A 21,247-nucleotide genomic window follows, 5' to 3' on the forward strand; every position below is an offset into this window, starting at 1 on the left:
CCTTGGTATATTGAAAGTAGTACTTTCAATATAGTAAAAATACTAATAATTATGTATTATACTAATAGTAAGTCAACAATTTGAGTTCAGTTGGTTTTTTGGAGTTGACTTAGGAAATGAACATAACACTGTTTCAACTAAAAATCATTTAATTTCATATAACCCTCTCACAAGTAAGATTTTTTTCCTCTTTTCTTTATTTTTTAATTTTTTATTATCTTTATTTATTGAATAGAGGTAACCAGAAATTGAGAGGGAAAGAGGCTGTAGAGAGGCAGAGACACCTGCAGCACTGCTTTACCACTTGCAAAGCTGTCCCCCTGCAGGTGGGGACTAGGGGCTTGAGCCCAGTTCCTTGCACACTATAACATGTGTGCTCAACCAGGTGTACCATCACCTGGCCCCTAAGTACAATTTTTTTTTATTTTAAAATTGTTTTATATTTCTGGGTTGGGCGGTGTCGCAGCAGGTTAAGCGCACGTGGCTCAAAGTGCAAGGGCCAGCGTAAGGATTCCGGTTCAAGCCCCCATCTCCCCACGTGCAGGTGAGTCGCTTCACAGGCGGTGAAGGAGGTCTGCAGGTGTCTGTCTTTCTGTCCCCCTCTCTGTCTTCCCCTCCTCTCTCCATTTCTCTCTGTCCTATCCACCAACGAATGACATCAACAATAACAATAATAACCACAACAAGGCTACAACAAGGGCAACAAAAAGGGGGGGGGGGGGAATGGCCTCCAGGAGCAGTGGATTCACGGTGCAGGCACTGAGCCCCAGCAATAACCCTGGAGGCAAAAAAAAAATTATATTTATCATATTTATTGAATAAAGACAGAGAAAAATAGAGAGGGAAGGAGATAGAGAGGGAGATAGACAGAGAGGCACCTGCCACCCTGCCACACTGCTTAAGGAGCTCCTCCGTGCAGGTGGGGACTAGGATATTGTACCTGAGTGCTTGCACATCACAGTACATACTCTCAATCATGCGCACCACTGCCTGGGTCCAACTTTCAAATATCAGTTAAACAATTCCTTAATTAAACACTGCTTACAAAAATTAAAATTATTTTTCCCATTTACAGGAGTAAGAGTCTTTCATTCTAGATCATAGCTTCTTAAGATTCGTATATGAATTTTCACTTCAAAAGTAAATCCAAGCCTCCAGTAAAGAACGTTTTATTACTGAAATATCGTACACTTACTAAGAGTTTGTTCAGTTCCAGGGTTCTGAGAAAGACATTATTTTCATACACTTAGTTTTTTTACTTTTGTCTCTAATAAAGCTTTCAGTTTTTAATACTATAAGACATGCTATGTGTATAGATATAGATAGATATCTGTGTGTGTATTTAACTGGAAATGTTGATGGACATTAATGTATACATTTTTTATTACCAGGTATACCTATGACAAAAATTATGGCAATGCTTTAGAAATATATTTAACTTTAAGACATAAGGACGTTTTCCAGTTGATCCACAAGCATAACCTTTTCAGTTCTATCAAGGATAAAATTGTTCTATTAATGGATTTTGACTCAGAGGTAATGTGTTTCTTGTTTTATTATTGACAGTTGTTCTCACACTTCCACACTTGTAATAATTAAGCATCTATCCAAATGCTAAAATAGATAATAAACCACATAACTTGTGTGTATACAGATTGTGCCCAGAATATTCTGACTCTCTGTGGTTGTTATTTTGATAAGATTGACATTGTAGGATTATTCCCTTGAGACTTTCTGCACAATAACCACAGATGTGGAACTTTTTAAGTTGTATTTGTGGGTATGTAGAGAACTGAATCTCATAGGGCCAAACTAGCCATCGTCTGTAACTCATGTGACCCTCCTTCGTGTATGTCCTTGACTCAGCATCTTAAGTAAGCTTCTCTTTTAAACTTTTTTCTTTCAGTCTGGTTCCTTGAACTTCACAGATTTACTATGTGAAGTTCCTGTTGTTCTCATAATGCTCAGATCTAGGGCAGATGGGTTGTGTTTTGTTATAGCACAGATTTGAATAGTTCATTGTCTGATTAATGGGAGCACTCACATGTGGAGAAACTCACTGTGACTCTTGTAAATTGATAGAAACTGTGTTAAGCTATGTTTTTTGAAGAGGAAGCTAATGAGCTCACAGCAGGTGCTGCTGATAAAAATAAAAGAGTTCTGGTTTGCTGTATTGCATCAAAGATGGGGCACTGGGAAATGTCAGGGAAGGGGCTGAGGGCTATGCCCACGTGAACAATTGTATTGCAATCACCCATGAACCTCTCCCCCAAACAAAGTAAAAAATAAACAAGAAAGAGCTCAGTCAAATTCTCTTATTCAGAAAGTTAAAATTTGAGATGACTTAAAGAGTAAAGAAGCCTTACAGCTTCAAAAGAATTATCTGTGTCTTTAATTAATTTTCACCCCAAAATTTGATGTTTGAAATATTATCATGTATTTAGGAATAGTATGTGCTCTTTTAGTCTTCATGAACTTAAGAATATTTTAACTAGGAACTCAATCTGAAAAGTATCATTTAGTCCATTTTTCATACTGAATGAGTTAAGTCTTTAGGGACAGCAGGTTGAAAAAGAATTAATGCAGTTCTAACAAAGTCCAGGCACAGAAGTTCTATTTCTCTAGCTGGAGATTAAGAGGCTAAGATGCTTTATATAAAAATATATACACTTTCTGTATCTAGTCTCCCCTCATAAATACCCTCTCTTTGTGTCTAGTTTTATAATGTAACTATAGAAAAAGAGAGGAATGATGAGACTAATTGCTATTCAAGATCATGAACCAAAGTCAAGGATTCATAGAGGATTCCAATTAAGAAATAATATAAAAAATTCCGGGGCCCAGGGGTGGCGCACCTGGTTGAGAGCTCATGTTGCAGTGCTCAAGGACCCAGGCTGGCACCTGGTCCCCACCTGCAGGGGGAAGGCTTTGCAAGTGGTGAAACAGTACTGCAGGTGTCTCTCTGTCTCTTTCCCTCTCTGTCTCCCCCTTCCTCTCAACTTCTGGCTATCTCTAGCCAATAAATAAATAAATATTGAAAGGAATGTCCTGGGGCCCGGGGGGTGGTGCATGAGCTTGAGTGCGCTTACTATGAAGCACAAGCACCCGTTGAGGGATCCTGGCTGGAGCCCTCGGCTCCCACCTGCAGGTGAAGAAGGTCAGCAGGTGTCTATCTTTGTCTTTCCCTCTCTCTCTTCCCTGCCTCTCTCAATTTCTCTCTGTTCTATCCAGAAAATCAGAAGGAAAAAAAAATGGCCACAGGAGCAGTGGATTTGTAGTGCAGGCACGGAGACCCAGTGATAACCCTGAAGGGATAGAAGAAAAAAAAAAAAAAAAGGAATATCCTTTCCAACACTTTCATATTTCGGCAATAAATAAAAGTGAAGCAGACAGTAGGTAGTGTTAGCAGTATGGTCAGGAGTAGGACTAAATATTCAGAGAGTCTGAGCCAAGTATTCTGTCTTCCCACTCACTGCCTCTTGATTTGAACAGTGCCACAGATGTTTGTATGAATGCTAAGTGTGACTAAAGTAAATTTAAGAACTACACAAGTTCTATAGGACTGCACATTTTTTTCCCTTCTATCTTCTCCACATTAGAACTACATTAAGCATCTTTGTGGATGAGGAATCACTACAAGGGCCAATTTCAAACTCAGTGACCAGAAGAGAAGTTCATTTTTATAGTACAGGAAGCAGTATACTCTTCTAACTATGAAGAATCACATGAGAACTTCTGAAAGTAGCTTGGGTGGGGGGCGGAGGCTTGAATATGTGTTGGCAAAGTGATCTGTATTTAGTGAATCGTAGTGAGGCATCATTTCAGTAGTGTGCAAAACACACAGGCCTCAGATGGAGACACATTTTGAGTGGAACATTTTATTTTCAATTGCAGTAACATCCTGTTATAACATATAAACTTCAGATATGGATCAGTGAAAAATGAGTGTGTGTGTGTGTGTGTGTGTGTGTGTGTGTGTGTGTGTGTGTGTGTGTGTGTGTGTGAGTGAGTGTGTGTTACACTAAACTCACTACTAAAGTCTAACCCTACTCTCGACCTCAAACTTCTCCCCATTGTCCTGATTTGCAAACCCCCCATCTGGTAACTACTCTTAAGTTTTACAGCCTATTTATTTGTGTTTTATGTTTTATGTTTCTGTAACTCATTTTTAAATGTGTTTTTATAAATACCCCCCAACAGCTAAAAACCTCCTAATCATAGAAAAATAAGCCTTCTACCTTTAACTATGTGGTGGCGTATGCTAACTATCACATGGAAAACTTCAATGATCATAGCTAATTTTTTTTTATTATTTCAGAAAGCTGTTGACATGCTTTTGGACAATGAAGATAAAATTTCAGTGAGTTATATTTATGTCTATATTTGTTTATTACCAGTCTGAGACTGTTATTATCCTAAAGAAATGTGATGCTTATCAGATAATTTGGTGACAGTGTTTGTGTCCTTATAACTCTGTGCTTAGTTTCCTTTTTTTTTTCCCTCTAGATTAAGAAGGTAGTAGAAGAATTAGAAGACAGACCTGAGTTGCAGCACGTGGTAAGCCTTTCTTCCTCTTTTGCCTTTTTGAGCAAATCACCTTTCAGTGTGCATGTGAGAATAATGGGATAAACTCTTCAGGTTACTGTTTCGATTTCAAGTTTAGCCACAGATAACATTCTGTAATTATTAAAATGTCCTATATGTTCTAAATCCAGGCTACAGATCAGGTACTTTAAGATTGACTCAGATTTAAACTTTGATTTTAAAAAAGTTGCATTCACTTTTCTGTTAGAACTGTGTATGGGAGAAGGAAACACTGTTTTTCTGTAATCACCATTTAATATAACTGTAGCATAAGTTACAGCGAAAGCCAGTGCACCAGCTCATACAGTGCAGATAACACATCTTGCTACCAAGAAGACACCACCTAGTGAATCCACGACCAGGACCACCAGAAGGTCAGAGAGCAAAGCCTCATCTTTCTACCTCTTTCCCTGACAGTAACTTAACCTCATTCTGTCATGTGGTTTCGGTGGTTGTGTTGGTAAGGTCAGTTTTCCTAGATTTCTTTCAGGGGATTATTTTAGTTTGCACATTGCTGTCATTGGGAGAGTAGAGTAGTTTTGTTTGTTTGTTTGTTTGTTTTTTCTATGCCTTTCAAAAGTTATATAAGAAAAAAGCTTCAATGAAAATCAGGATAATTACAATAAGACTGAAATTATCTTCTGCCTTTACTCCACTGGAGGAGACTGGGGGAATTGTGTGTTTTATTCAAAAGTTAAGTTCACTCATGAAAGCTTTTGAAGATTCCAGAATTGTGAGGTTCTTGATTTTTGCTCTGTGGTTGTGCAGATGCTATATCATTCACGATCAGAAATTTCAAAATCACCTGCAAGCTAGCAGCACTGTGCTGGCCTGGGGACTGCTCATACAGCTGTGGTTTCTGACCCGCTCAGTCCATGAGACAGGGTTCCAGGTGGGCAACGGTGATATTCCTCATAGTGTAATCAGTGCAGTGGTAATACTGTGGCAGGGCTCAGACTAAAACGACTTGTTTTGCCTCTTAGGCATTGGAATATCTCCATAAATGTGCCTCAGCAGGTGTGACAGACAGAGTCTTCCTACCCTGTTTGCATGCTTGGCAAAGAGCGCTGTGTGTGCAGCCCACACAGGGGCCCTGACCATGTGCAGTTCTGACAGCCCTTACCTGCTTTCAGCCTTAGAGAGATTAAATCGTTCACCTGAGGGGTAGCTTCTCACTGTGCATATGTGGTAGTTAGACTGTTTTGTTGCATTACAGCAACAGTGAATGCCAGACTTCAGGGGACTGATTGTAGTCATCAACCGGCTTACACTCTAACTCTGAGTAGCCAGTCTACTCAAGATTTGAAGACACTTCATGCGATTGGTGTGATTGAGTTTTCCTATCTTCTGTGGCAGGTGTTGGTTCACATTAAACATTAGCTAAAAAGTGAACATCTCTAACTTCTGTATAATATATTGTCAGACTTAAGTTTGCAGCTGAATAGGAAGTGAATTTGTTCACTTCCTCTAAACTCCATGAACTTTTTCAGACAGCTGCTAGGGGAAGGAATCTTTTGAAAAGTGATTTAAAATTTCTATATTCTTAATTTTTGCTTTTTGATTATTTGTTTTTGATGTTACCAGTTTAGATAGCATTTCATTGAAAACACAAAGCCAAGTAATACTTAATACAGGGGAGATACAGAATGTATGAGAACTTAGTGCATGTTGTTTGATTTTTTTCTTAGTGATTTAATAATAAGTGACAAGATGATGCGATAAGAGGTGTACAATTCCATACAGTTTCTACCACCAGAGTTCTATATCCCATCCCCTCCATTGGAAACTTTCCTATTCTTTATCCCTCTGGGAGTGTGGACCAGAATTCTTTATGGGGTGCAAAAGGTGGAAGGTCTGGCATCTATAACATGGGCATTGTCAAGTCAATCTATACCCCCAGCCTTTGCTGTCTTTCCCTAGTCAGGCAGGGCTCTGGAGAGTGGCATTCCTTATGCCAGTCCTTGCGCTTTGCACCACGTGCACTTAACCCACTGTGCTACCGCCCGGCTCCCCTGAGAGGTGGCATTCCAGGACACATTGGTGAAGTTGTCTGCCCAAAGAAGTCATGTTGGTATCATGGTAGCATCTGCGACTTAGCGGCTGAAAAGTATTAAGATACAAAGCAGAACAAATTGTTTAATAATTAGGGACCTAAAGGTATGAATATAGCAGATGATATTTAGGGTCTTCATGTTGGAAGGAGCTAGGAAGTCTATTTTAGGTATATTCTAAGGGGCCCATGACTCTACTAAATTTGGCATGAGCCTGACAGCTAATAAGCAAGTGGGCTAAAAGTTTTGTCTAGGGAGATAGTGTCAGAGTTGAAAATAGGACTAGAAAGCTGGATCAGGGCAGAAAGTAGCTCTCAAATAGGGGGAAAGAATATAAATACCATTAACTGTAAACCCCATCAGTCTGACCCAGGGCCCCTGTCTGTTCATACTGAGCACAGGAGCCTGTGCAACCTCTGCATCCCTGTCAGTCTGAGCTCGTTGCTTGAGTTTTGTTTTTTTTGGTTTTTTTTTTTTTATTTAAGAAAGGATTAATTAACAAAACCATAGGGTAGGAGGGGTACAACTCCACACAATTCCCACCACCCGATCTCCATATCCCACCCCCTCCCCTGATAGCTTTCCCATTCTCTATCCTTCTGGGAGCATGGACCCAGGGTCATTGTGGGTTGCAGAAGGTAGAAGGTCTGGCTTCTGTAATTGCTTCCCCGCTGAACATGGGCATTGACTGGTCGGTCCATACTCCCAGTCTGCCTCTCTCGTACCCTAGTAGGGTGGGTCTCTGGGGAAGCTGAGCTCCAGGACACATTGGTGGGGTCTTCAGTCCAGGGAAGCCTGGCTGGCATCCTGATGACATCTGGAACCTGGTGACTGAAAAGAGAGTTAACATACGAAGCCAAACAAATTGTTGAGCAATCATGGACCCAAAGCTTGGAATAGTGGAGAGGAAGTGTTAGGGGGGTACTCACTGCAAACTCTAGTGTACTTCTGCTTTCAGGTATATATTTTGCAGTATTTTACGGATACGTGTGAACATATGCTCTCTCTCACAGAAACTGGTGTATATCTAGGTTTTGGGACTTTGTTAGAAAGTGAACCACCTGAGATGAAATTAGAGTATACTATGAAAGGAAAGGTCTCACCTGAGTAATGAAGCTGAAGGGTTGTCATTCCACACGTGAAGTCTTTGGACACAGTTTGAAGTGAAGCATGTTGAGGTGGCAATCGTTGCATTGATTAGGTTGTGATCGGCAGATGCAATATTATTTGGTATGGATTGGGAGAGGCATACGGGAAAGTGGGCCCTATCCTAAGGTTCCAGGACTCTACTTCCAGGGGGAAGTAGAGGCTCTATAGTGGAGATGTGAGGTTCCTGCTGTCTTAGGGTTCAAAAAGACAATCGATAGTTAATGTTATCATCACATTATATGGTAATTGGGTTAACTTTGAAAAGTCCTTTTATTAGGGTTTGCTGTACAGTACCCAGTATCTTGTATATAGCTGTGCTATTGGTTGCTTCTGATCTACTTGGTCTAGGCTTTTGAGAGAGTCCGCATATCAAATACACAGCCTATATATTGAAAAGATTCAGTTTCTGTTTTGAAAAACTTCGAGACATACAATTAATTTTCCCCCTCTTGTATTAATTAACTAGTGGTTTATATGACTACGTTTTACTAGGAGTGTACATAAACACCATTCCCACCACCAAAAGACTGTGGCCCATCCCTCCCACCCACTCCCACCCCCCCACTGTCCCAGGAAGCTGCATGTCTACCCCTCTCCACAGGGTTTTTACTTTGGTGCCCTACGTACAATTTGGTCAGGTCCTGCTTTTAGTTTCCCTTTCAGATCTTCTTCCTCAACTTCTGTTGATGAGTGGGATCATCCCATACTCATCTTTATCTTTCTGACTTAGCTCACTTAACATAATTACTTCTGGCTCTGTCCAAGATGGGTCAGAGAAGGAAGGTTCATTGTTCTTGATAGCTGCATAGTATTCCATTGTGTATATATACCACAGCTTTCTCAGCCACTCATCTGTTGTTGGGCACCTGGGTTGCTTCCAGGTTTTAGCTATTATGAACTGCTACCTCTCCAGATTCAAAGGAGGTCTCGAAACTTTACATCAAGCTCAACCTGATGCTGTTAACTGGCTACGGAAGAAGGGCAAACGCTAGAAGAAGAAGAAGAAGAAGAAGAAGCTATTATGAATTGTGCTGCTATGAACATAGGGGTACACACCTCTTTTTGGTTGGGTATTATGGAGTCCTTAGGGGTACACACCTCTTTTTGGTTGAGTGTTATGGAGTCCTTGGGGTATAACCCCAGGAGAGGAATTACTGGATCATATGGAAGGTCCATGTCTAGCCTTGTGAGAGTTTTCTAGACTGCTCTCCACAGAGGCTGGACCAATTTACATTCCCACCAGCAATGCAAAAGGGTTCCTCTGTCCCCACAGCCTCTCCAGCATTTGTTGCTGCTGTCCTTTTTGATGTATGCCATTCTTACAGGAGTAAGGTGGTATCTTAGTGTTGTCTTAATTTGCTTTTCTCTGACAATCAGTGACCTAGAGCAGTTTTTCATATGTTTGTTAGCCTTTTGGATCTCCTCTGTAGTGAATGTTTTGTTCATATCCTCTGCCCATTTTTGGATGGGGTCATTTGCTTTTTTGGTGCTAAGTTTGCTGAGCTCTTTATATATTTTGGTGATTAGTTTCTTGTCTGATGTATGGCATATGAAGATCTTCTCCCATTCTGTGAGGGGTCTCTTTGTTTGTTTAATAGTTTCTTTGGATGTGCAGAAGCTTTTCAATTTGATGTAGTCCCATTGGTTTGTTTCTGCTTTAGTCTTCCTTGCAATTGGGTTTGATTCATCAAAGATGTCCTTGAGGTGTAGGTGGGAAACTGTTTTACCAGTGTTTTCCTCTAAGTATTTGATTGTTTCTGGTCTGACATCCAGGTCTTTGGTCCATTTGGAGTTGATTTTTGTTTCTGGTGAGATAAAGTGGTTCAATTTCATTCTTCTGCATGTTTCAACCCAGTTTTCCCAGCACCATTTATTGAAGAGAGCCTCCTTTTTCCATTTAATCCTTTGGGCCCCCTTATTAGAGATTAGATGTCCATAGGGTTGCTTGAGTTTTTAAAACTACATCCTTGCTCCATGAATTCCCTTTATTATATAAAAGATAAATTTTTTTGTGATCTAGGAAATCCAGTAATTGAACATTTTACTTCTTAAGGGAAAAAAAAAGATATTAGCAACTGGTTTTGGTAGCATCTCTGTAGTGCTTAGTGATTTACAAATGCAGTGCATTCAATCCTTAGAAAAACCTCACTTGATTTTTGCAGATAAAGAAACAGTTGAGACCAAGTGTGGCACACCCAGTTGGCACACATGTTAGCATGAGCAGGAATCCAAGTCCCTCTCCCCACCTGCATGGGAGAAACTTCACAAACAGTGAAGCCATGCTGCAGGTGTCTCTTTTACTCTCTTTATCTCCTCTGCCCTCTCAGTTTCTCTCCGTCTTAATAAATAAGTAAACCTTACAATTAAAAAAAAAAAAGACATAGAGAAACTAGTTAATTCTTAGCTGCTAAGTGGTAAGGCTGTCACTTCGGGCTGCTCTAGAGTGTGTCAGAATCTCCTCCTTCCCCATAATCATTCTCCTTTTCACTTCTGCTTCACCTAGAGAGTTTTCCCTGAAAACTGCAATTGCGGTTGCAAATCTTATTTTAAAATGTATGGCTTATCTCTGTCTCTTGCAGTATTTACATAAGCTGTTCAAAAGAGATCATCACAAGGGGCAGCGCTATCATGAAAAACAGATCAGCCTTTACGCGGAATATGATCGGCCAAATTTACTTCCATTCCTCCGAGAAAGTACCCACTGCCCACTTGAAAAGGTAAGTCACAGACTGCTTACTCACACACTTCTTTTGAAGAAGTCGGCATTGTCAGTTAGCTTTTGGTCACTGTAGTTTTCCTGACTCTTCTTGTAAATATTCAAAGGGAAGATTAGCTGTCAAAATAATGGGTTTTTCTGGGGCATTCTGATGAGAAATAGAGGTCCCCTTAGATTAGATTTTTGGTGAGGAGTTAAGTGTTTCTGTAACTAGTTTAATTGGAATAAAGTTTCAATCCATGGTTTATGACTCAGTTAGTTAACTAATCTAGCAAAAACTATATCAGGAGTCTGTTAGTAACCAGGGCCTAAGGGAGACTTTGAATCAGGCAAGTAGGAGACAAGAATTGTCCAGAGCAGAGGCAGTTACCTCACGGGGACTCCAGGCTGATAATGTCAGTCTTACCTCACCTTAGGTGTTTCTGTATTTCTCTGTCACACTGCACTCCATTATAATGACAATAAATATGATGAATGTTCTCTTTCCCACTAACTGGCAAACTCAAGAGTTTGTCTTACTCATTTTAATGAATTCAACAGCCAGTATACATTAAGCACTTAGCATTTGTGATATCATGAATGAGTAGACAGATGAATAAATGAATGTGTATGACGGACTAGTTAGGACTGCATAGGAAATAGTGAGTTTCCAGAGTCTGCTGTTCAAAGTAAATTAACACTTCCTACTAGATACTAGCAGCCCGGTAATCTAAGACCATCCGTGTTATGGATTGTTGGAAAAGTTGTGACAATACTTTCTGGTTTTCCTTTTATAAAAAAATTTATTTATTTACAAAATGGAAAACTGATAAGAACATAGGATAAGAGGGGTACAATTCCCAGAACTCCATATGCCATCCCCTCCCCTGATAACTTTCCTAGTCTTTAACCCATGGGAGTATGGACCCAGGGTCATTATCGGGTGCAGAAGGTGGAAGGTCTGGCTTCTGTAATTGCTTCCCTGCTGAACCTTGGTGTTGACAGGTCGATCCATACTCCCAGCCTGTCTCTCTCTTTTCCTAGTGGGGAAGGGCTGTGGGGGAGCAGAGTTCCAGGACATATTGGTGGGGTTGTCTGTCCAGGGAAGTCCGGTTGGCATCATGGTAGCATCTGGAACATAGTGGCTGAAAAAGGCTTAACATATAAAGCCAAACAAATTGTTGATTAATCATGAACCTAAAGGCTGGAATATTGTAGATGAATATTTGGGATCTTCATTTTGGAAATAGCTAGTAGGTCTATTTTTAGATATATTCCAAAGAGCCCATGACTTTATTAGTTTTTGCCTGAGCCTGACACCTGATATGCAGGTGGACCCAAGTTATTGTCTGGGGAGATGATGCCATGGCCTCTCTCCATTATCACTGGTCATCTCCATCAGAAACAACAAAATGGACCCCTTTGGTGGTCCCCATAGGACCGTGCCCTCAATGTGGATCAACAACAGTTGAGAATGTTCCATCCTCTGAAGGAAGGCTGATCAACATACTCTATCTACCACCTGAAATTGGTGCAATTTGGAATGTTCCTACTGATGACCACAGAGTGCAAGTTCGGACCTAGAGGGATGTAGAGGTTACATAGGCTGCTGTGCTGAATATGGGCCCCAGAGCAAATCAATGGGGTTTACAGTCAACAATTTTTATACACTTTTCCCATATTTGGGAGCTACTCTCTTCCCCAGTCCAGCTTTCTAGCCCTTTTTCCAGCCATGACATCATCTCCCCAGACAATATTTTCTGTTTTTCTATGCAAAAATGTGTCACAAGTTTTCCAACAACCTGATATTTCTCATAGTTCTTAAAACCATCTAGAACAGCCAGTGTCTATAATTATCTTCTGGTATTCAGATAACTAGATATCAAGTGTAGCTTAGTTGCATGTATCAATAAAGCAAAAGTTATATTTGCCCCATAAGAGATATGTACAAAGATGATTAATAACATACAGTTCATGTGCACTTACTCAACTGTTAATAGTTGCTCTTTCAAACCATGATAGTAGCTCTAATTGTGTAAAATATACTGTGAACCAATTTCAACTCAGTAGATTTTCAAAATCTACAGCTAATGAAAATAGCATGCATACATACCAACTTATGTAAAACTTTAACATTTTCTGTTTGAGCCCCAGACATTTTCTCAGCAATAAATTCGAAAATACCATCATACTCTTAAAAATAAAAACAGGACTGGGGAGATAGCCAATTTCATGTCTGAGACTCAGGTCTCAGGTTCAATCCCCAGCACCTCCATAAGTGTTCTGTGCACCTCTCGTGTGTGTGTGTGTGTGTGTGTGTGTGTGTGTTTCTCTCTGTATTGGATTAAAATAAATGAATAAGATATTTTATGAGACAGACGAGGCGCTAAGATATTTTAGTAAATAAGTTATTTATTAAAATAAAAACAGATGATTCCCCTCACTTTTCACTATGGGATAGATGATCTAGAAAAATAGTGAGAATCTTAGTCTTTGAATAGTGTCTCTTCATTTGTAAATGACTTTTTTGTAAAAGGTCATCTGTTTTCAGGAAGTATGCAGCTATCTCTAGTTGATTCGTCCAACAGAACCTGGCACGTCGGGTTACCCAGAGGCATCCTGAGTTGCTTCTCATTCACTAAGTACAGTTGCATAGAGCACTTTCCAGATTCTACTGGGTTTGTGTTTCTCACACATTTTCAACCCGTCCAGTTTCCAGCGTTCTAGTCTAGTGTTCGACAGAAAGCATGCTGTTCTAATCAAACGGAGAACATCAGAAATCTTGGACCTACACATGGTGCTTCTGACCCATCGCTCTTAGAGCATTGTGCAGCTGTTTCAGAATGTTTCTAATCCACTAAAAAGAACTCTTTAACTTCATTATCAGAGACTATGTCTCTTTGTCTTTCCTAACTTTTTAAAAAGGCAAAATAATGTCTTTCTGCTGGACTGTATCATGTGGCTGTATTTTCCTGTACCTAAGTTGTTGTTGTTGTTGTGTCTTTACAGAAGTGCAGGTAAGACAGAGCTTTTGTTGTGACGGGTCGAGTTCTGATGCTGAAAACAGCAGCCCAAAGTAGAGAGAGCTCTAGTAAACTCAAGAGTCATGCTGTAGAGTCTGGATCTCTTAAACTGTAGGGTCCATATTTTCTCCACTGTGGTGACGACTAGTTTTTCAGACTTACAAACTTAATTAAAGTAATAATGACAACAGAAGATTTGTCTTTCTGTACCTGGGGGCGATATGGCCACCACCCTCAGGGGATGGATGCCAGATACTGAAATGTCTGTGCATACACTCTGTTCCATCTTCTTTGCACAAAGCTACAGTAGGTTGATTTATATGTTGGTCAGACAGAAAATGATTAATAAAAGTGATAGTGAAATAGAAGTTACAATGATATTCTGCAATAAAAGCTGAATGGGTGTGATCTCTCACAGGATGTCTTATTATTCATAGTGTTTTCAGAACATGGTAGATTGTGGGGTAGCTGGGTCCCCAGAAAGTGAAACTGTAGCTTGGGGGAGGGAGGACCACCATTAAAACATTGCTCAGTATTGGGAGTTGGGCAGTAGCGCAGCGGATTAAGTGCACGTGGTGCAAAGCACAAAGACCGGCGTGAAGATCCCGGTTTGAGCCCCCGGCTCCCCACCTGCAGGGAAGTCGCTCCACAGGCGGTGAAACAGGTCTGCAGGTGTCTGTCTTTCTCTCCCCCCCCCTTCCCTTCCTCTCTCCATTTTTCTCTGTCCAACAACGACATCAACAACAATAATCACTTCTACAACAAGGGCATCAAAAAGGAAATAAATATTTTAAAAAAGATTTTTAAAAGCATTGCTCAGTATCATAAGAATCATGAATGGTATTGATTTTTCAACTGTCCCTTCTTTCAGGATTTTAGTTATAATCATCAGGTGCCAGTTTTAATTTATAAGTACGTTTTTTTGCATACACCTAGCATAGTTAAAATCAGAATGTCAGATCTATAGCTTTCACACATTTTCCTGAATTCATGATGCCCCTGATATCTAGGGACATTCATAAGATGGCAGTAAATTAAAAAATGTAGGTTCTCATTAAAGGGGCTTTTCCCCCTCTCCTTTTTCTTTATTTGATAGAGACAGAGAAATTAGGAGAGAATGGGCAGATAGAAAGGGAGAGAGGCAGAAAAAAATCTCATTAGAGATATTTCAAGAGAAGATTGGCTAAAATATGACAGGGTCAGGGCCAGGCGTTGGCTCACCTGGCTGAGCATTCGCAGTGCGCAAGGACCCAGATTCAAGCTCCTGGTCCCCACCTGCAGGGGAAGCTTCACCCGCCAATGGTGAAGCAGGGCTGCAAGTGTCTAGCTCTCTGTCTCTTTCCCTCGCTTTTGCTCCCTGCTCCCTATTTCTCTCTGCATCTAATAAGTTTTTTTTTAATATAACAGGGTCTAGGCTAAATACAATAATTGCTTAATTTTTAGTCCGTAAGTATCTTTTCTGTTACCTACAACTTTGATCCCAAGTAGGAAAAATAAAAGTTATATTATCGCATCAGTTTTACTCAGATTCTCCTATTATTCTTTTACTGTTTATGTTTAATGCTATTCTTTTTCCATGTGTGTTTTCAGGAGGGCAGGGCTTACCTGCCTATTGGCTTTAGTAAGCACAGTTTCCTCCTCATTCCTCTAGAGGGAGCACTGTGGCTCAGAAACATTCCAGAATCTAAAATCAGGAAGCAAATTTCTGTGTCTCACTTGTGTGAGTAATAGGAAAACTTAAGTGTAGCAAAGATACATTTTTTTTACAGTTAATTATTCAGTTTTCTAGAGTCACCAGAATCTCACTAATAAGAAAAGCGTAACTTAAGACACTGTACGAGGGGACACCAGGATCCTGAATTTTGCCTCCTAGACAACACTGAAGAAGCCAGTGATGAGAGGTTGTACCTGTGTGTCAGAGGCTGTACTGTAGACCATTAACCCCTCAATACAATTAATTTAAAAGGAGAAAAGAAATTAGTATGGGGAGTCGGGCGGTGGCGCAGCAGGTTAAGCGCACGTGGCACAAAGCACAAGGACCGGCATAAGGATTCCGGTTTGATCCCCCGGCTCCCTGACTGCAGGGGAGTCGCTTCACAGGCGGTGAAGCAGGTCTGCAGGTGTCTGTCTTTCTCTCCCCGTCTCTGTCTTCCCCTCCTCTCTCCATTCCTCTCTGTCCTATCCAACAACAACGACATCAATAACCACAACAATGTTAAACAACAAGGGCAACAAAATGGAAAATAAATAAATATTAAAAGAAATTAGTATGAAGCATTTGAAACTTTGCATTTCAAAGACTCCAGTATCTTTGAGGGTGGTGCTATAGATATATTTGCATTTCCAGCCACTCCTGAGCTCAAACTTTGCTTCAGACACTTCTGCCCACGTGGACTGTCAAGTTTAATAGTCTCTTGGAAAAACGTCCCCAGGACGAACCTATAGTTTGTGATGCAGTGATAGACTATTCTGCATCCCACTCCATCTAGCTGAGAGGCCACTAACCACATGGATCAGTTGAATATTTGGAATGTTATTAGTGTGAGCAAGTCACTGGATTTTCTTTCATTTTTCACTTTTAAATTGAGTAGCCATGTGTAATCAACAGCTACTCTCATGCACAGCTCATGTAAGCTTTCAAAATGCAAATTCACCTTAGATTGAGACAAGCCTATTCTTTTTTTTTCTTTTCTTTTCTTTTTTTATTTAAGAAAGGATTAATTAACAAAACCATAAGGTAGGAGGGGTACAACTCCACACAATTCCCACCACCCAATCTCCATAACCCACCCCCTCCCCTGATAGCTTTCCCATTCTCCATCCCTCTGGGAGCATGGACCCAGGGTCATTGTGGGCTGCAGAAGGTAGAAGGTCTGGCTTCTGTAATTGCTTCCCCGCTGAACATGGGCGTTGACTGGTCAGTTCATACTCCCAGTCTGCCTCTCTCTTTCCCTAGTAGGGTGGGTCTCTGGGGAAGCTGAGCTCCAGGACACATTGGTGGGGTCTTCAATCCAGGGAAGCCAGGCCAGCATCCTGGTGGCATCTGGAACCTGGTGACTGAAAAGAGAGTTAACATACGAAGCCAAACAAATTGTTGAGCAATCATGGACCCAAAGCTTGGAATAGTGGACAGGAAGTGTTAGGGGGGTACTCACTGCAAACTCTAGTGTACTTCTGCTTTCAGGTATATATTTTGCAGTAGTTTATGGATACGTGTGAACATAAGCTCTCTCTCACAGAAACTGGCGTATATCTAGGTTTTGGGACTTTGTTAGAAAGTGAACCACCTGAGATGAAATTAGAGTGTACTATAAAAGGAAAGGTCTCACCCGAGTAATGAAGCTGAAGGGTTGTCATTCCACACGTGAAGTCTCTGGACACAGTCTGAGGTGAAGCATATTGAGGTGGCAATCGTTTCGTTGGTTAGGTTGTGATTGGCAGATGCAATATTTGGTATGGATTGGGAGAGGCATACGGGAAAGTGAGCCCTATCCAAGGGTTCCAGGACTGGGGGAAGTAGGGGCTCTATAGTGGAGATGTGAGGTTCCTGCTGTCTTAGGGTTCAAAAAGACAATCGATAGTTAATGTTATCATCACATTATTTGCTAATTGGGTTAACTTTGAAAAGTCCTTTTGTTAGGGTTTGCTGTACAGTACCCAGTATCTTGTATATAGCTGTGCTATTGGATGCTTCTGATCTACTTGGTCTAGGAGACAAGCCTATTCTTAAAGATTATTATGAGCTAAAGGAGGGAGTCCTTTTTCCCAAAAACTTGAATGGGACTTTTAAAGGTCTCTATAAATTTCTATGCTTCCATTTATGAGGATTTCACACACTCACTCTAGATACTCTTTTTCTCTTTTCTTTTTCTTTCCTCCTGCTCTGCCACTACCACCACTGCCTCCTCTCCTCTTTTCTCCATTTTTCCCCCACCTCAGTTATTACTGGTTGTAGTGCCCAGTGCAATGACTTCACCACTTTGGATGGCTTCTCTCCCTTCCTTTTCCTTTCTTTCTCTTCCTCCCTTCCTTCCTTCCTTCCTTCCTTCCTTCCTTCCTTTCTTCCTTCCTTTCTTTCTTTCTCTCTTCCTTTCGTTCATTCTTTCTTTCTCATAATAAGGAGAAGCAAGGGAGAGGGTGAGAGAAAAAGAGACACCTGTAACACTACTTCCCTGGCCCTGCCACAAATGGAGACCGGAATGTGAAGCTAGGTCTTCACTCATAATAATGTGTGTGGTCTACTGGGTGAACCCTCTGCCCCTTGTCTGAGCGTCCTTCCTCCAGTTGTGTTACCATTTACCATTTTCAATGTACCTGTGAATGACCAGTCTCGTTAAACCGTATACTATCCGTCTGTATCTCCAGCAACTAGTGCAGATCGAGGCACTCAATTGGCTAGCCAGGTTTTTGTTGGAATAGTCCCAGGCGCCGTGATTTCAGATTTCTGCCCCCTCACCTTTGTATCTAGCTGCTTATGTGCATATCATGTCTTTGCAGTAGTGTCGAAGCACAAGAGGGAAGAGTGTGATGGTAGAAGATAGGTAAACCATGTTTTTAGTTCAAATGAAGATTTTCTTCTAGGTACTATCTGGCATTGGGTTCAGCTGTGAGGAAATTTAAAAAAAAATCCCGAAGTTTTGCATTCACTAGTTCAGCTGTTTAAACTCTCTATAACATGGAATCATGGTGGTGGCAGCATGCTCTGGGGTCAAAGCTCTCTTCTCTTCTTCATCTTGTGTGACCTTGACCTCGTGATGTGAAATATTGCGGCATACCAGCTTCTAGGAGCAAATTGGGTGAAAGAAGTAAGATAAGAAAGCATGTTCACAAAATCTGATTCCTAGAGAATCTTCTCAGAAGCTGCCGTTTGCCGGCTCTATTTCCTCTGGATTTCTTCTGTCTATTAATCACACCAGATTTTTGGACAATCATTCTCATCTAAAATCTTATTATTATAGAAGTGGGAAAAGGATGTTGGACTATAGCTAGCTCTCTCTGCCACATAATTCTTTATATATATATATATTTTTTGTAATTTCTTTATTGGGGAATTAATGTTCTACATTGGATAGTAAATACAATAGTTTGTACATGCATAACATTTCCCAGTTTTCCATATAACAATACAACCCCCACTAGGTCCTCTGTCATCCTTCTTGGACCTGTATTCTCCCCACCCACCCACCCCAGAGTCTTTTACTTTGGTGCAATATGCTTTAATATTTATTTATTTATTCCTTTTTGTTGCCCTTGTTGTTTTATTGTTGTAGTTATTGATGTTGTTGTTGTTGGATAGAGAGAAATGGAGAAAGAAGGGGAAGACAGAGAAGGGGAGAGAAAAATAGACACCTGCAGACCTGCTTCACCACCTGCGAAGTGAATCCCATGCAGGTGGGGAGCCGGGAGCTCGAACTGGGATCCTTAGGCTGGTCTTAGTGCTTTGCGCAACGTGTGCTTAACCCACTGCACTACTGCCTGACTCCCCACATAATTCTTAAAGGAATATTATGTTTGTCATTTCCTTTTTTTTTTTTTTTTTTTACCAGCATTGCTCAGCTCTAGTTTAGGTGGTGCAGGGATTGAACCTGGAACTTTGGAATGTCCAGCATGAGAGTCCTTTGCATAACCATTATGCTGTCAATCCCCACAAGGAATTTTATAAGTGACTAACTTAACAGTGTTTCCACTTCATTGTCATCTTCAGGTCATCTTATATTCACTTTGAAATGATATGTATATTCAAAACAGGAATTCTAGTTTCATTGCAATTCTAACTTAAGCCAGCGTGTGTGTGTGTGTGTGTGTGTGTCTATGTGTGTTTGTCTTTGTGTGTGTGTGTGTGTGTGTGTGTGTGTGTCTGTCTGTCTGTCTGTCTGTCTGTCTGTCTTCAGTTCTGTTATCTATGTAGTATTTCATTCCTGTACTTGAACTTCTCTCTGACGGCCACATATGTTTTTCCGCTTTAACTTTGGAGAGCTCTTTAGGTAGTGTTGTTGTTTAAGCCATGTGAACTGATAATCAAAATAGTCTCAGTATATATCTATTTATGCAGTAAATGTTTACTCTGCCGTGGCATGCTTCACACTGGAACATTCGGTTGTGAATAATGGTTCTTTCCTGGGACTCCACCAGAGGGAAACAGAACTTAAACTAGTGACACTGGGCTAAGTGGGTAGCATTGCTATAAAGAAACCTGAAGTAGCATAAAAAGAAATCTTAGGAGGAAAGGTCGTTTCTTTCAGGATCTTGCTTTCTGCTGTCCCTCATGGGATGCTCTGCAGTGCCTCGAATATGTCATCAGTTAAATTGCTCAGACAGCATCCAGCATGTCCCTCAGAAATAGCAGTGTACATCCTAAGATGCACCAAAAAGTACAAAACCTCGGGAAATTGATGTTTTGTGTGTTTGCTTTGTTTTGATTTTAGGGAGGTCATGGGAATATTATTTCGTGCTTGTAGTTTAAGTGAGTCTATTAATATTTGTTCTAATTTGGTAGCCCATAGTAACATTGTTTTTCACCCTGTCTTCTTATTAGGCTCTTGAGATCTGCCAGCAGAGAAACTTTGTAGAAGAGACAGTTTATCTTCTGAGTAAGTGGCTTTTATTGATTTTGGTGGTCTCTTTAAACTAAGAAAAAGGATGATGACATGATGTAAATTCTCCTAAGAATGAACATAACCTGTTTGTTTGTTTGTTTTATTGTCACTGGGCTCCAAGCCTAGACAGAGAATCCACCATTCCTGCCAGCCATTTTGTTTTATTGTCACTGGGCTCCAAGCTTAGACAGAGAATCCACCATTCCTGCCAGCCATTTTTCCTTTGTTCCCTCGTTCTTTCTTTTTAATTGGAGAGATGCCTACAGACCTGCTTCACTGCGTGTGAAGTGTCCATCCTGCAGGTAGGGAACAGGAGCTCAAACCCGGGTCATCGTGCACCTCGATGTGTAGGCCCCACCACCCTGCCCGAATAAAGGTTTTGGCCCAACACACAGCTGAGAACTTCTTTATACAGGAATCTAGTACATGGCAAAGAGACTTCATAGCTTAGTGGGGAAAAAAGGCATTCAATAAGTGCAATTAGAATAATAGTAGTATTATATATTGTAACAAGACTGTATCTGTTCACACTTACCAATATAACATTCATTATAGATAAGTCAGTAAGTCTTCTGTTAATTTTTCAAAAGTAATTTTCAACCTATGTTCCTTCCTTGTCTAAACTGAAAATAAATAATGCTGTTTGTCAAAAATCACATCCTAAGTAACTAGAGGAAAGGAAGTTGATTGTTGAAGTTTTGGGGAAAGGAGAACTTTCTCTTCCGATCTAGTAGTATTTCTTTCCTCCATATGTGTCCTAGTCTTCATACCACATATGCCAAGACACAGAACTTATTATCATGCACACGCCTCTGAGATTAACCACTTGCACACAAAGCAGTTCTAGGGGCCAGGCAGTTGGCGCACCTGGCTAAGTGCACATAGTATAAAGCGCAAGGACATTAGCAAGGAGCCAGGTCTGAGCTCCTGGCTCCCCACCTGCAGGGGGGATACTTCACAAGTGGTGAAGCCGATCTGCAGGTGTATTGCTTTCTCCCTCTTTATCTCCCCTTCCCTTCTCAATTTCTGTCCTATCAAATAAAATGGAAAAAATGGCTGCCAGGAGCAGTGGATTTGTAGTGCAGTCATAGAGCCCAGTGATAACCCTAGATGCAAAAACAAACAAAAAACAGTTGTATATTCCCCAGA

General features: G+C 40.7%; 1 protein-coding gene across 1 annotated transcript in view; it reads left to right on the top strand.

Moving 5' to 3' along the window:
* Positions 1-21,247, top strand: part of LOC103124835 (VPS41 subunit of HOPS complex) — a 62,318-nt gene that overhangs the window by 23,063 nt on the left and 18,008 nt on the right. Inside the window, exons 9-13 of the mRNA XM_060184350.1 lie at positions 1,392-1,536; positions 4,319-4,360; positions 4,507-4,557; positions 10,364-10,501; positions 20,038-20,092. Coding sequence (XP_060040333.1) covers positions 1,392-1,536; positions 4,319-4,360; positions 4,507-4,557; positions 10,364-10,501; positions 20,038-20,092 — 431 coding nt within the window. The remainder of the gene's footprint in view (positions 1-1,391; positions 1,537-4,318; positions 4,361-4,506; positions 4,558-10,363; positions 10,502-20,037; positions 20,093-21,247) is intronic.

This window comes from Erinaceus europaeus, unplaced genomic scaffold, assembly GCF_950295315.1.
Source record: "Erinaceus europaeus unplaced genomic scaffold, mEriEur2.1 scaffold_441, whole genome shotgun sequence".
Taxonomy (NCBI): Eukaryota; Metazoa; Chordata; class Mammalia; order Eulipotyphla; family Erinaceidae; genus Erinaceus; species Erinaceus europaeus.